General features: G+C 40.3%; 1 protein-coding gene across 1 annotated transcript; it reads right to left on the reverse strand.

Annotated features, from left to right (window-relative positions):
- Positions 1-1,400: 1,400 nt before the first annotated feature.
- Positions 1,401-16,598, reverse strand: LOC140905910 (DGAT1/2-independent enzyme synthesizing storage lipids-like). Its single transcript, XM_078851291.1, has 6 exons — positions 16,427-16,598; positions 14,982-15,146; positions 7,787-7,962; positions 5,149-5,209; positions 4,635-4,774; positions 1,401-1,923 (listed from the first exon to the last, which is right to left on the reverse strand). The coding sequence occupies exons 1-6, from the start codon at positions 16,596-16,598 to the stop codon at positions 1,819-1,821; spliced, it is 819 nt and encodes a 272-aa protein (XP_078707417.1). The 3' UTR covers positions 1,401-1,818.
- Between the last annotated feature and the right edge of the window lie 276 nt (positions 16,599-16,874).

The raw sequence follows: 16,874 nt of genomic DNA on the forward strand, positions 1-16,874 counted from the left end.
TCTGTTTCCACACTTTAAAAATCAGGTTTTGAAGAAGACAAAACATCTAAAGACTTCTGAGTTGCATTTGTTTTCATGCAAAATGACCACTGACTTTTTAAACTCAATGGACGTATTTTAAATACTAAATAAAACACCTTGTTGTACTGAAAGATGCAGTATTTCTAATTTTGCTCGATAAGATTTTACTCTTGCCATTTTCATCAAGTGGATATTACATGAAAATTAAATTTCAAAGGATAACAGGATAAACATTTGTCTGCCCTTTTAGGGAATAAAAATTAATAGATACTAAAAATCAATGGCTGTGTAAAATAAAGGCAAAATGGATTGGTATTGGAGAAGTAATGTTGACATCGCAGGACACTGGAAGCTGAGCAGGGAAAGGTTTTTAAGTCAAACTAATTAAAGCACTAGGGCAGGGTTGGGGAGCTGTTTGTTCTTTTTGCCTGCACCTATATAACAACATAATGGAAACACTCCAACAAAGGAACACCCCAAACTTCTAATGAAGAACTCACAGTACACGTCAGATATCCGCAAAAAGTTCTCCAGCAAAACCAGAACTGACATTTTATGACCTAAGGGTTTTTTGGGTTTTTTTTTTTAAACCCAATAGATCCAAACTCTTTTCGGTAAAATTAACTCTTCTAAACTGTCTACACCTCAAAGAAGCAAAAAGGGATAAAAACCCAATTATTTCAAAATGCTTTGCAGGAACTGATCTGTAATATATTTAAACATTTTGAATGGTTAGGCAATTTGATTCTCTGTGCACAAAAGCAGGATATAAATGATCTGCACATTTAAGTTTGATAGTAGAAACTGTAAAGAAATCGTAAATTGCTTTCTTTGTTTTAAATACATTACAAAGGAACAGCAAGGCCTTGATCTTCCTTCTTTCTCAACCCAAACTCATTCAGTCATGGGTACATAGGAATGCAAAACTGAGCCATAAGAAGACACTTTTGTGGTGGATAACATTTAAAAATTGATGTTAAAACCAAAGGTCTGGTTTTAGTAATCATTTTGGCAGACCAGGGGTAGGGGCAGTTGTTATTCCTACTTGTTTGGGTAAAATCTCCATAGAGCAATAGGATAATTGGATACTTACTATCTAATGTATTTTCTAACATTATATAGGTACCTGTCTTCCCTTGATTGGAAACAGACAAGTGACTGTAGTTAAGTTTCTTGCGATTTCTGCATAAAGAATATTGATCTTCACTGCTTAAATTCCAACCCTTCAAGTTTAAGTCAAAGACAAATAAATTACAAACTAGAAATTCACAGTAAGGAAAATCTTCTGCAACATAAATTACAACATTGCAGTAAAAGGCATTACCACAGGAATAATGGAAAAATATGAGCAAAAGAGCACTAGCCAACCAAATGCCGTTTCAAACATTCTTGCTAAATTTTAGTCTGCTCAGCATACTTATTTAGCACTCAGCACACAAATTTTTCTGGAACAAGGTGACTTTTGGTCTAAAATAGAGCATCCACAAGTGGAGCTAATCCAGAAAGTTTCCCTGTGTAGACAAGCCTTTAGCAAAGGGGGGAAACCAACTATAGCTGGAAGTGATCTACTTTATATGGGGAAATCAACACCACACACACAAAAAAATTTTTTTAGCCTGTTTCTTCAGGTAGGAAAGATACTGTTTATGTCCAGAGCACATCAGGTGAGACACAGCAATAATTATTGAAGAATTAATGATGATGCTTCTTAAAAGAAATCACAAGTTACAGTAACATATGCAATTATAAAGATCTTTTACTACCAAATGCGTAAATGTTTCAGCATATTTAAACACACTAGTCATCTTTCTGATGTTTATCAAATCGTTCCAATAGAGCTCTTAGTATATTTCCTGGTGTTTTTTGGTGCCTGTCTCTTAGAGATTGGATTGCAGTCTTTGTCTGTTAAGGGAAAGAAAGAAGAAGGAACAGAGAATTTTACTTCTTTATAAGAACACTGCAGCTCACAGAATCACTATCATGCTTGCTAAAGATACATATTTTTAATAGGTTTCAGAGTAGCAGCTGTGTTAGTCTGTTATTAGTCTGTATTTTTAATAGTCTCTGGAAAATGCTGTTGGGGGGGAGGGGAGGAATCCCCCTCAAAATCCTTTAAAACCCATGATGAGAAAGTATTTGATATTTAGCTGTTAAAAGCCTCCAATGCTGATCCCAATCCTGCAATGGGGTGTGCCCTCACGGAGCTCACTGTGGGATTGTGCCCTATATCCTGTTCACGCCCAGTGTTAGCTATGCATGTGAACTCTTTTGTCAGGCCATACTAGCAAATAACCTAGGAGAGAATGGAGAAAGAAATTAAGTAAAGGGAGGCTTGGAAAGTCTGGAGGGGAGCAGACCATGCCTGTACTGAATTTACTGACTATCTGAAGGGAAGATAGAATAATGTATATTCAGATTATTTGTTGTATGGAAGTAAAAATTGTTAGAGCCATCTGTAAATAGTAGTAGTAGTAAACATTTATACTATGTTAGTACCAAAGGCCCCAATCATTACTGAGACCTGTACAAACAGAAAAAGAGAGAACCTTTGCCCTGATTTATTATCTAAAGAGACAAACACATGAAAAGTAGGGGATGGGGATATGCACAAAGCCAAATGAATAACAGGAAGAATTGGTTCATCTTTGCTTACAGTTATGTGCATTTTTAAAATTGGTTTTATAGGAAGGGTGTAGGAAAAGGATAGGTGAAGAGTAATAATCATAGCTTGTCATCTAACTAGCTATGATTAGCATGCTGGCTTTTGTAAGCATTGTGGCAGTGGAGAGTTTTAAGGAGGAATTTGAAGAAGGATGAGGTTGTGGCTGATCAAATTTTGTCAGGGAGTTATTCCCCCATGCAGAAGAGGCAACCTGGGAGGAAAAACTGAAATATTTAAGGGAGCAACTGAGTGGCAGACAGTAACGGTTGGGAATGCTGGAATTCGGTAGGTCCATATATTAAGAACTGAAAAATGTTTATCGTTTTCAGAGGTGTGATAGTCTATTTCTGAAGGCAAAAAGAGACTATGGATTCTGGTCCTTTGCTACACATTTTGAAGGGCTCTGCTATGTATTCATGAGGTTTAGAGGTAGAATTTAAATAGTAGATGTGTCAGATAGGCTAGTGGTTCTCAAAGCCAGTCCGCCGCTTGTGCAGGGAAAGCCCCTGGCAGGCCGGGCTGGTTTGTTTACCTGCTGCGTCCGCAGGTTCGGCCAATCGCGGCTCGCCGCTCCAGGCCAATGGGGGCTGCGAGAAGGGCAGCCAACACATCCCTTGGCCCGCGCCGCTTCCCGCAGCCCCCATTGGCCTGAGCGGCGAACCGTGGCTACTGGGAGCCGCAATTGGCCGAATCTGCGGACGCGGCAAGTAAACAAACCGGTCTGGCCCACCAGGGGCTTTCCCTGAACAAGCGGCGGACCGGCTTTGAGAATCACTGAGATAGGCTGAGTTGTTATGAAACCTTTGCCTATTTCTGCTCTGTGTAGTTCCAATCCCAGACCGATGCCTCTGTCCTTTTATAAGGCTCAGGTGCTTAATAGAGCATCAGCTGGCTTCCTTATCTCTACCCTTCAGTCTGGGAAGATGCTAATTCATTATTGCACAGGTGGGGCTGGCCTCATCTCCCTTTAAAGAGGCCAGTTGCCTGCAGACAGTATTCAAGTTGCCTGAAACTGACTGCCTTTGCATCATGTTTTCCACTCCACTGAATAGTATAAAATAGGTTTCCCAAACCCTTTCACTCTGAGTCATAATTATGTGAATCACCTCCCTTCTCTTTTGAAACCAGATAACATCCCTGTGACAAGCTAATAGCTTCCATGGAAAAGAAATTGGGAAAGCTTTTAATGAAATGTTTACTTCTTTCAACGTAATTTAGCAGCTGGTAACACGTCGAACCAGCATTGGTGAGAGCTCTACATAAATAACCAGCAAGTACTTTGTGTATCACCGTTTGGAAACCTCTGGTATAAATTATGAGGGAGAGTGGCAGGGAGGAGGGTTATGAGATTAAAACTAGAGCTGGTTGAAACTCAATTTCCATTCTACAGGAAATTATGACATTTCAAAATTGCCTTTTGTCCCAATTGGAATGAAGAAAATAGAAATTTCAAACTTTACTGCCAAACAAAAATTTCCAGAAACTCTTTTTCAGAAATATCAACACAACCATATGAAAATGTTTTATAGCTATAGCAAAATAATCAAGTCAAAATGAATTGCTTTGAAAATATTGTAAAAAAAAATTTATGAAATCGATACATTCCCACAAAAGTTTTTGATTTAGTTGAATCAGCATTTCCTATCACAAAACTGTTCCATCGTAATTTTTTTTACCTGCTCTAATTAAAACAATGTACAAATCTATGAAGAATTATGACAATTTAAGACAATGAGGTCAGGAGGCAATGGCAGCCACAGATTACCAATTACAGTCACTGGAGTCTGTTAGTGGGCAACAGTTCACTATGTAACAGATGACATGACTATAAAAAAGATTTACTTTACAAAAAACTAACAGACATTTTATTTTTGCCTTTTACCCTTGAAAAGCAACAATTTACATACAGAATACTGGAGATTTGACTATTCAGAAAATCAAATTACTGTACCTTTTCAGCTAGTTCCGCAGCAGTTACATTTGGATCATATGGTATGGGATCTCCAATATATGTGCGAAATTTAACTGGGAACCCTCCGTATAGGGGAACTACTGGCAGTCGAGAATATTCATAAAGCCACCTAAATGACCCTGTGAGTTTAAAAACAAATTGTAAATGGTAAGCAATAGGTTAAAAGCTAGCTGAGTCCCTGAATCCAAATAATGCCTGGATTGCTTAGTTTGCAAGTGACAATTTTACCAAAGCCATGACGAAATAAGCAAGACAATTTGCAGAGCATAGAATCTTGGGTGATGGTGCTGAAACAAACCCTCTACTTACCCTTGCTTTATCTCATGCATATTTGGTATGCACCCGTATTAATACAATAATAATACAAGAAAAAGTTACCAGAGTTAAAACAGAAGTCTCCATAGTTTTACAAGTATATTTCTGACATATAGTAGATATTGCACATATTTAAAAAATTCTAAACTTTAAGGGATACATATGTATTATATCTTACATATTTTTCCAAGTGTCCTATATCCTTCCCGAAGATTCTGTGTGAACATAGGGATGATGGGCTAATAAATGAGAAAAAAGTGGTGAGGATTTGGACAACATTTCACTCTAATTTTTTTAAAAATTAGTTCATTTTTTTTTTAATTTTTAAAAATGTAGTTCATTTCTGAACTAGAGAGGCATTCCATCTATATCACATGGTCATAGCAAATGTTATCATCTCACTAAATTGAAATGAAACTGGTAAATTTGTATTAGTAAATGAAAGTAGTATTGTGTTTGCTTAGAAAAACTACAGCTAGTTATGTACCATGGGCCTGATCTAACTTAAATGGGGAAATTCTGAATAAGAATCTTTCCATTGATTTAAAGGGGTGTTGGATAGGGTTCCCAAGTACACAAACACTAAAACAACATTGGTTATCAGCATAACATTTAGAAGCAGAAAGAATAGATTCCATAAATAGCACAGAACCATTCCAAAGAGACTGCTTCAGAGATATAATCCTGGTGGATTTTTTTTTTTTTGGTGGTTTTGCCTAAAATGTCAAGACTATATAACAAATGAGACTATTGCTTGACAGGTAAGTAATATATTACTTGATTGGAGATGATTAATTGAAACACTGAAATGTTCTATTCAGATTGCTCTTGTGTACACAAGAGCAGTCTCAGAGTTTGACAAGCCTGCTGTTGTGCTTGCCACAGAGTTGTGGTTGTGTATTTATCAAGCTATGTTGCTATCTTTGTTCAGGTTTGATATGAAACTAAAAATGTTAACTGAGTTTGAATTTCATTTATGTCACTGACATTACCCAGGGTATAATCTGGACCATGAACAGCTGTGTCCCCTCAGTTCTCCACCCTGGGGTGCCTTTTACACTACTTTGCTCTGCCAGTTACCACTTCTGGTCTGCTCACACACAGCCTGCAGCATGTAAGTTACTCCCAGTTATAGTGTATGAGTACTATAGCCAGCCACTCACGAATTACACTGCAGAGAAACACCAGCAAGTTCCCAGTCCTAGACTTTCCCAGAAATTACGTCTTGAACTGCCCACCTCGCTCTTTAACAATACATGCTCATATAAAGAATGTCATTTTATTAATAGAAAATGATATGCACAAATTCCGTTATCCCAAATGGAGTTTCCCAAACATTTCAGTCCAAACACACTGGTTTAGATCAGGGGTTCTCAAACTGGGGGTCAGAACCCCTCAGGGGGTTGCGAAGTTATTACATGGGGAGTTGCAAGCTGTCAGCCTCCACCCCAAACCCCACTTTGCCTCCAGCATTTATAATGGTGCTAAATATATAAAAAAGTGGTTTTGATTCATAAGGGGAGGTCGCACTCAGAGGCTTGCTGTGTGAAAGGGGTCACTAGTACAAAGTTTGAGAACCACTGGTTTAGATAAAATAATAAAACAAATTTATTAACTACAAAAAGATAGATTTTAAGTAATTACAAGTAACGAGGCATAAAAGTCAGAACTGGTTACAAAAAAATAAAAGTAAAAGGTGACTAATGCCTAACTTAACAAGCTAAGTGAATTCAAAGCCCAGGTCTCTCTCACCACATATTTCAGCAGTTTTACCAGCTGAATTTCTTTCAGTCAGGATCCTTCTCCCAGTCCAAAGCTATTTCTTTTTTTCTTCAGGTGTTGTGGATGGTTAGAAAGAAAGGGAGAGATAATTTTGGGCAGCTGCTCTCCCTTCTTATAATTTTTCCCCCTCCTTGAGGATCATCTCCAGCTGAGGTTCAGGATAGGAACCCCCAGTTGTTTCTTTGTGAAGATATAAATTTTTTCACACATCCTCTTTCCTGCCAAAGTATGACCACTTAACCAGCTGATGGTCCATTTGATTTTGTTGACACCCAGCTGAGGAATCGGCTAGCCTTTTGTCTCCGAGGAACTGGTTTGTGGCTGCTCCCCAGACGTGGAACATGTCAGTGATACCATAGAGAGGAATCTTATAACTTGACATGCAATGTTGCCACACATATTTTACCAGGACAATAATGATCAGCAAATTGTGAGTTTTCAAATGATGCCTCACAGAGCATACTTTTTACAAAATTTATCATATTTTTGTAAAAGGGGTGAACATGAAGGTATAGACTGTGTGACTGTGTGCTGGCTGTAGTCCCCTGTTCACTGAAGGTGCAGCACAGAGAAGGCTGCAGGTTTGACTGGAGTCAATCAGTATGTTCCTAGTGGGGATTACTGACCTTTGGTGGTAACTACTGGGCTAATGAGACAATTGACTCAGTAACTGGGTGGATATATATTTGGGAGGAACAGGCAGTCATGAAAAGCTCAGAAGGTAAAGAAAGCTTTGTGACAGGCTCCTCCTGCTCAATACCTGTGCTATGTCCAATACTGTTTAGAAAGCCAGGATTAAAGGTTCATGTGGTGGAAAAGAAACAGACTGTCTGTGTGTTTTTGAGTGAGAGGCCATGAAAACAGGCTAGTCAGCGCTGCTCATGGGGTAGCCGAAGAAACGCCCTCTGACACTGTGGGCAAGAGAAATCCATTATTTTATAATACATACTTAAAAACAACTATTTTGTTAGTCTGTGGATCCCATGTTCAAGAATAAAATATGTCTGTATGTACATGCAGGAGGTGGTACTTACCACTTTTGCATCTATAGCCACCTGAGCAAAGCCTTTGCGATTACCCCACAAGAGGTTGTAGTTTTCATCACTAAAGAATGCTTCTCGAACTCCGCCTGGCGACACACCCAATAAGTGGCCATTCTTCAGAATTTGAACACATTCTTCTCTTCCACCATGCATCACACCAAAAATATCTAAAAGCAGTTTAATACCTGTAAGAAATGTGTCCAGCTTACATTATAAAGGAACTCTAGACCACCTTACATTAAGAACTGCTTACCTTACAAAAAAAAAAGTGGCTAAACGTCATGTGAAGCAGATAAGCCTGCATGTGAAAACTGAACCCCATGATTTGTAAGAGTAACAGACCTTTTTTTCTGATAGCATTAGTCTAACCTTTCCCCCAGATTTATGTCTTAGGGAATTTTGTTAAAGTTGAATTGCTGATAGTCAATGAGAACCAAAATATAAAGAGAGAAGTTAAATACCTGTCTGTGGAAAAGAACAATTGCTTAGTCATAACAAGGGATTTTCCTTTGTGTGCATGACTGACTGACAAAGTAAGTGAGGATGCCACGTGTTAACTAGACTGCACATGTGCTATCCCCTCAGAGCTATTTAGTATTCTCCATCCTGGAGCTGAGCAGAACTCTTCCTGGAGCTGCTCACCCCAGCTACTGGCAATTGTTGTGTTGCTAGGGATTGAAATTGAAGGCAAGGATATCATCTTGCCTGTACTCTCAGTCTCCCCACTGCTGGTGCTCAAGCAGCATGGAAGATAAGGAAGTTGCTGGACTAGACGCAGAGGAGTGAGGAGTTTGGGTGGGAGACAGACAGAAGCTGGGATGGAAAGGGAGCTGAGCGGGAGGACTGAAACAGGCTGGAAGGTGGAGAAGGCTGGGGAAAGGCTCGGCTGGAGGGGACAGAAATAGGAGGTTTCAGGCTAGATGTAGAAGGATTTGTTACCACTATAACACACTCCTCACCAAAGCCTGGACTGAAATGTAAAATTCCTGAGTCTCAATATGTCTCTGCTGTCAGCAAATATCTCTAAAACCACCTGGCAAAATGTATGTCTCATTTCCCTCTAGTGGCTTGTCCACTTAAAGGATGACAACCTACTACTGCTATCAGTTACTCTATTAGCTCAAGTGGCAGAAGTCTAAACTGTAGATCTGAAGGAGCCAACCATGCTGATGACTTATGTGCAGAATTTGATGACTCATTATGAAATTTCTATTTATTTTGAATTGTGCATTTGTAAAACCTCAGGGAGTTACATACAAAAAATGCTAAGTTTGCAAAGTCAAGCACTAATAAAGAAATGCCACATTTAAGGATGCCTCTGAAACCTTAATTTGCCCCCACCATAAGTATACTTATGATACAGTCTCTAATTATGTGACCACAAACTATTTTTTTCCCAAAGGACTCCTGCCTCAGCATGTACAGCATAGACTCATTGGATAGGTAATTATTCAGTATTTTGTTTTAGCTGTGTCATCATTCAGTTAATGGCCACATGACGTACTCATCATGCATTCTTCAGACCCTGCTCTGAATACTACATTATAAAAAAAGCCCTGGGAAAATTCATGGCATTGCTATTGGGGTTGGTCTCCCATAGTGCCCCCTTAGGGTGTGACAGTGTGTTGAATACACCCAGCCTTTGGTCAGCAATGCCTGGCTGGTCAACAGCATGGATCTGGGTGTGGGAGACTCAGCCCTCTGACTGAGTCCTGTGGAAGTCTGCTCTTTCCTGGGCTATCAAAGATCTAAGGGAAAACAACCAAACACACAAGATTCTTTTCCTTCAGGAAGCCTCTGGCAGGTCATAGGCCTGCACAGCCCCCACAGGTGAGTCATTGGTAATAGTGCCAAAGTAATCATTCTGCATCAGGCCCACCTTCCCCTCAGAGGACTCCAGCAGGAAGTAATTGTTTGAGCAATCCCTGCTCTTAATTAACCTTTTCTCTGGTAGATGGTCTTCTCCCAGATATGCCACTACTTTAGCTATGGTTCTCCCCTTTAGGCCATCCCACTCATTGAAGATTGAGGTGGGGCTGAACAGTCCGGCCCAGAGCTGTTCCTTAACCCTCACTTGGCCAGTGCCAGGTTTGTATACCCATCACAGGCATTCATCACTTCAGTATCTGAGTGCTGCACAGAATTTGAAGAATATATCTTCATAATAATCCTGTGAGATGAGGCACTATTATTATCCTCATTTTACAGATGAGGAACAGAGGTACAGAGAAATTAAGCTCTGAAGTGTCCACTAATTTGAAGTGCCCAATTTGGAAAAGATATGGCCCGATTTTTCAGAGTATTTAGCATTCTATATCACTTTATATGTTCAGAGCACAGTTCCCAATGACTTCAGATGAGCTGTGAATGCTCAGCACTTTTGCAAATCAGTCCTAGGATCTCAAACTGGGTGCCCTGAAAATGCAAAACACAATTAGTGACCCCCTGTGAAAAGTTTGGTTTAAATGACTTGCCCAGAATCACATAGGAAGTCTGTGGCAGAGGCAGGGATAGAATCTAATTCTCCAGAGTGGTATTCAGCTGCCTTAACTAGGAGACCTCCCCTTCTCTTTCTGCAGCCCCCTGCCTCCTTCACAACACACTTTCCAAAATCTGCAACAAATAGGGACAGGGTCTTACAACCAACAGCCTACACAACTCTAATGCATTTTCAGAGCATAATCTATTTTGTGCACTGAATAAGGCAGAGGTCTTGTGGGAAAATAGTATATGATCATGTAATTAGAGACTGTATCATAATGTGTACGCACAAGGAGGACAAAGTAATGTTGCACGAGCAACCTTAATTCTGACATTTCCTGACTTTTGACTGCTTGATTTTTCAACCTTAATGTTCTTTTAACATAGCTTTTTTACTGTAATATCAACAGGTCTTAGATTGATAGTACCCTGTTATTTTAAGGCTGATAGCTAAAAAAGGTATGCCACCTTCCCAAATTATTAGATAAAGCAAATATGGAATGATTGTATTTGGCAGTAATTAACCTGATAATTAGATTGATAAATTAATACTAACTTGATTAATCTTAATTTGATTTGTTTATATTTTATGTTATTGTTTGATTTTTGTTAATATACAATTGGAACATTGTGTGAACTGGATGTTTCTTATCCAGACATCAGTGCCTGGGATGACCAGACAACCAGGGTAGTAATGAAGACAAATCTAATAAGCCACCTATTGGTAGTCCACACAATCTGCCCCTTTAGTCCTCACAGTCAACCAATTTTGTATAGTTGGCTACACTTTAAATATCGATCAAACAAGACATTTTGTTATAGTCAGTAGCAACAAGTCTAGCATAACAAAATCCTCCCATATAATTGACACTGACACTCTGACATGTTCAGCCACCATTGTATGGAAAGGCATTTGCACGTCAAACTGTAGCAAAGTTCTGGCTACAACCTGGGCATGAAGCCATCAGTCCTTAGGGAAATTCAACTAGTATGGAATGCTCCAGCACATCTCCTCAGCAACATGGGCTATAGTGATCACGTCAAACCTATCCTTCACTCTACACTGGCTTTCCGTAGAATATCAAGTCACATTCAAGGACTCAGTTCTTATCTTCAAGGTGCTCAGTGGCACAGCTGAAGACTGTGGTCAGCAGTGTCACTTCTCAGCACAATGAAACATTCCACCTTAAAGGTAAAACTCATCTGTGCAAACCAGGCTTTCTTGAGGGCTGGTCTGAGACTGTAGAATGAACTCTCATAGGAACTAAGGACTATCACAGACCTCCCCATCTTCAGCACCAAGTGTAAGGTGCATTTCTTCCACCTTGCTTTCTCTAATATAAACAACATAGCACTGTGTAGATTAAAAAAAAAAAAAAAAACAACAAAAACCCCTACTGCAACAGAACACTACACTGTACACAAAATTGTTCCCCTGAGAAGAGTGTGAGAGAATAAACATGTGACAAACTGCAAGCGATGTTAGTCACACCACTTAATGCACTACTGGAAGGCGTTTAGACACTATGGTGGTGAGGTCACTATAAGAACCTATATTGCATAGAACAGCAGAGATGGCCAATGCCTGCTGATGGCGGCGGGGGCCACAACCATGGAACAGCTGGAGTCACGCCCCTTGAGGCTGCATCCCCACCCGGAAAGCAGTGCCCCCCTCCCGGAAAGCAGCAGCCCCTCCTGCAGCTCCCAGGCTATTCTTTCACCTCTGCTTCTTCCTGCCTGGTGCAGCTCGCAGCTCACTGGCTCAGCTGCCCTGCAGGGAGGGGGCCTGGCTGCACCATGTGACTGAATAATGGGGGGGGGGGCATGCGACCCCCACGTCTCCTCCTCACATGTTGTTTCTGTTGTACAGTATACTATAGTATGATGGCCAAGGTTACTGTCAAGAGAGGCCTTTGTCCTACAATGAATAAAACAGCTAAGATGGCTAGAATATTACCAGAGGAATTTGGTAGTGAGCAGCCCTGATCAGTGCAAGCTGATGTCTTTTAGAACATCAGCTGAAAGATATCATTCAAGAAAACTTGAAATATACCTATTCCAGAAAAAGTGCTGACATACATAAAAAATTGCCAGGTAAATTCATCCCCACTCTATTACTGGTGGTTTCCAAAGACTTAGATGAGCGGTGAATCAAATGCACAACTACAAAATAGGGAATAACTGGCTAGGTGGTAGTCCTGCTGAAAAGGATCTGGGGTTTATAGTGCATCACAAATTGAATATGAGCGAACAATGTGATGCAGTTGTGAAAAAGGTTAACATCATTCTGGGGTGTATTAACAGGAGTTTCTTATGTAAGACATGGGAGGTAACTGGCCCGCACTACTTGGCACTGGTGAGGCCTCAGCTGGATAACTGTCCAATTCTGGATGCCACACTTTAGGAAAGATATGGATAAATTAGAATAAGTCCAGAGGAGAGCAACAAAAATGATAAAAGGCTCAGCAAACCTGACCTACGAGGAAGGCTAAAAAGACTGGGCATGTTTAGTCTTGAGAAAAGAAGACTGAGGAGGAGACCTGGTAATAGTCGTCAAATATGTTAAGGACTGTTGCAAATAGGACAGTGATCAACTGCTCTCCATGTCCACTCAAGGTAAGACAAGATGTAATGAATTATCTGCAGCAAAGGAGATTTAAGTTAGATATTAGGAAAAACTTCCTAACGATAGGGGTCATTAAGTTTTGGAATAGGCTTCCAAGGGAGGTTGTGGAATCCCCATTACTGGGAGGTTATTAAGAACAGGTTGGGCAAACGCCTGTCAGGGATGGTCTAGGCTAACTTGGTCCTGCCTTAGCACAGGGTGCTGGAATTGATGATCTCTCAAGGTCCCTTCCAGCCCTACAGTTCTATGATTCTATGAAGACCTGGCCTCAGTTATTCATGCCTTTATCACCTCCTGGCTAGCTAACAGAAATGCAATATACCTGGGCATGAAAACGTCAGCATTTAGGAAACTCCAGCTAGTACAGAATGCCACAGTGCATCTCTTCAGCAACACAGGCTACCGGGAAGATATCAAATCTGTCCTCCACTCTCTAGACTGACTTCCAATAGCATATTGAATAGAATATTGAATCAAGTTCAAGGTCTCAGTCCTGATCTTCAAAGAACTCCATGACCTGGGCCCAGGATATGTGAAAAACCATCTAAAGTTCTCGAAGGAAGACCATGGCTGATGACTGCACTCCTCTGGCACAATGGAATTCTCAACAATAGGAGTAAAACTTGTCTGTGCAGGAGACAAAACTTTCTCTGGGGGGAGTCTGAGACTTTGGAATGAACTCCCCCAGGAACTAAGGACTATCATAAACATTATCAATTCAGGTGCAAGGTGCATTTCTTTGACTTTGCCTTCTCTAATATAAACACATAGTAACACGTATATGTGTGTGTGTGTGTGTGTGTGTGTGTATATATATATGTATATGTGTATATGTATGTATGTATGTATACACACATATATAAAAAGTCACACCCTACCAAAATAAGACACTCCGCTGCACGCATTTCTCCCTCTGGGGAGATGATGAGAGAACAAACAACATGTGACAGATATGTAGTGACGTGGCTTAATACACTGCTGGAAGGCACTCAGATACTAGTGATGAGTGCAGCATAAAAACATCTATTGAATAGAATAGAAAGTGAAAGTTAATATGAACACTTGGAGGACAAGGGGGGACAATGTCTGAAGGGGAAGAATGTTGATACATAACACACATTCCTACATAAGTAAAATATAACATATACAATTTTATCATGCTGATACGGAAAGTTTATTTAGTAGAATAGTTTCTATATAGGGCCCTACCAAATTCACGGTCCACTTTGGTCAATTTCATGGCCATAAGATTTAAAAAATCATAAATTTAATGATTTCTGATATTTAAATTTGAAATTTAAAAGGAGGTTGTCGGGAGGGGTCACAAGGTTAATATGAAATAAGGTATGGTATTGCCACCCGTACTGCTGCTGGCAAGGCACTGCCTTTGGCGCTGGTCGCCCAGCCAGAAGCTGCCACTCTCTGGCTCTGAAGGCAGCGCAGAAGTAAGAGTGGCAATACCATATCCTGCCACCCTTATTTCTGCGCTGCTGCCTGCAGAGCTGGGCGGCCCCCCTACATTAACCCTATGACCCTCCCCAAGACCCGCTTTTGGGTTGGGACCCCCAGTTTGAGAAACGCTGTCTCCTCTGTAAAATCTATATAGTATAGAGTAAAAGTACACAAAAGACCAGATTTCACAAGAGATACCAGATTTCATGGGCCATGAATTGGTAGGGCCCTATTTATATATAGTTTACAACTTTGAAAGTCAATAATAAAACTAGCTTAATAATGTATTCTTTTCACTTACAACAGCCTTAATTTTACCAAAAATATTAAGTGGGATACTTAAGAGAAGAAAGAACACTGCCTCTTCTTTATGTTAATGCCACATGCAAAGTTTTTGGAAATCTGTGAACCAATAGCTATTACGAACTTCAGGAGACCTCAGACTCCCTCAAACATTTGTAATTACACTATTTTTTGTAGTACACACTGGAAAGCAACCTGAATGCCTATACTGATGTACGTATCTCTAGTATTAATGTATGAATTTCTCCAAGTATCTTTGAATTTAAAATATTTTTAACTCTCCTCCCTTCCCTTCACCTGCCCAGTACAATGAAAGTGCTTTACCTGGTATTTTAAAGGTGAAATGATCAGCTACTGAATGGCAGAGTCTGCCCTTCTGGTTACATAATCTAGCCATAAAGTACAAATAGTCTATAGGAGTGGCACCATGGTAATAAATAATCAGCCCTGGTCCTTCTGGGATTTTTTCCACACCATGAAGCTCATAACCTGTCAAGTACACAAAGTGCAATTAGTGTTCTACCCATCATGCTGTGATTTAACATAAGTTCCTCACTAGATACCAGCAGGAAGTTTTAGAGGAAACTGTGCCAAAGATTAACTTCTCGTTTGCTATGTCACTGATATCAAAGTAATGTTGATTATAAGGTGATGTTGTTACTGAAGAAACTGTGTAAGAGGGAAATAAACCTGCACAGCAAACTGTCTTGGCTTCACAATAGCTATTGTGAAGCCATCTCATCTGCTCAGTGCACTCCAGCCTTTATGATTCAGTGAAGTGGGGAAGGATAGGAAACATGAATATGACCCTGAGATCATTGGGATAGAAGAATCATAGAATATGAGGGTTGGAAGGGACCTCAGGAGGTCATCTAGTCCAACCCCCTGCTCAAAGCAGGACCAATCCCCAATTTTTGCCCCAGATCCCTAAATGGCCCCCTCAAGGATTGAACTCACAACCCTGGGTTTAGCAAGCCAATGCTCAAACCACTGAGCTATAGATCCTGCCTGAGAGACCTGGGGTTCTGGGAATCATGAACAAGATCGGGGGTGAGGGTGGGGGTGAAAGGTTAGCCATTCCTTGCGAGAGGCAAAGAGATCTAGGTGGATATTGCCTTGCTTTTTACAGAAACTGGGGGTTTGGTGTGGTGAACCAGGTCCAAGAGCACCTTTCTTTGGGGCCCAAAGTGTTTGTACCACCCACTACATACCTCCCCACTTGGATGGCTGGTGTTCTACTCCCCATAAGCAATCTCACCAAGATGTCCATACCTGCACCTGGAAGGCATACAGCTGCAAAGCTAGATACCACTGGATCACCCAAGAATCGGTGTCCTTTGAAATATTAAGCTAATGCAATGGAGCACGATCTGTAAAAGTTGTCATTAAAAGACAGTACTGGAGGGATACCATATTAGCCCTAGGATTGTTAAATGCTCTTTCTCAAGTCTGTAAAATTTAGTTTCTCAGGGAAAGTGATTTCAATTCAAATATAGCAGTGAGTGTTCACGATACTGAAAGGCTTAAGCATCAGTTTGGAACACAGATGTCTGAGTGAATGACAGGGCACTGACACAGGATTTTTTTTATCATAAAAAAGACCTTGTCACACTGAACCAGACAGTGAATAGTTAAAGGAGCAGCCAGCATGGCAAAGTTGGGTAGGAAGTAGCCAGCTAGTATTTGTTTGGAGAACCAGGGTTTTCTTTAGTGCCTTCACTTTATCTAAGAGGGTTTGGATTTATGTTTAAAGAAAACATCTTGCTTACCATGCCATAACTTTCCATACAAGTCCCAGAGGCATACCACCATTTGCCTCCCATTGTCCCATAACTTACTGGAATAATCCCCCTTTAGGTCATTCTTTCTCTTGTAAACATGAAGAAGAAGACTGGAAAGGTAGAGAACACCAAACAGAACGATATGAAATGCAAGCAGCATTATAAATGGAATTAACTGCGACAAGAAGTAGAACGCCTAATCCAGATAGTCTTAAGGTACTCCAGACCAGTCAATTCTTCCAATGTGTAAGTCAGATAGGTCATATAGTTTACAAGTTTCTGCTCTGAAATACTGGATTTACTTCTGCTTAGCATCTCCTGGTAAAAAGAGAATGAAACAAACTAAGTCCAAAACTCTTCATAATCATAGCAGCTTTCTTAGCTTTTCCACTAGAAAAAGATGACATTATCCTTTATTCTTACTACTAGCAAAGAA

The sequence above is a fragment of the Lepidochelys kempii genome, chromosome 2 (assembly GCF_965140285.1).
Source record: "Lepidochelys kempii isolate rLepKem1 chromosome 2, rLepKem1.hap1, whole genome shotgun sequence".
Lineage (NCBI taxonomy): Eukaryota > Metazoa > Chordata > Testudines > Cheloniidae > Lepidochelys > Lepidochelys kempii.

Excerpts from the sequence above, each read along its gene's own strand:
- LOC140905910 (XM_078851291.1), bottom strand. The coding sequence starts at position 16,598 with ATGCTGCTTGCATTTCATATCGTTCTGTTTGGTGTTCTCTACCTTTCC. Across the intron at positions 7,963-14,981 it reads TTTCACCTTTAAAATACCAG|ATATTTTTGGTGTGATGCAT; the intron begins GTAAAGCACTTT and ends AACTGCTTTTAG. Across the intron at positions 4,775-5,148 it reads TAGGACACTTGGAAAAATAT|GGTCATTTAGGTGGCTTTAT; the intron begins GTAAGATATAAT and ends TTAAACTCACAG.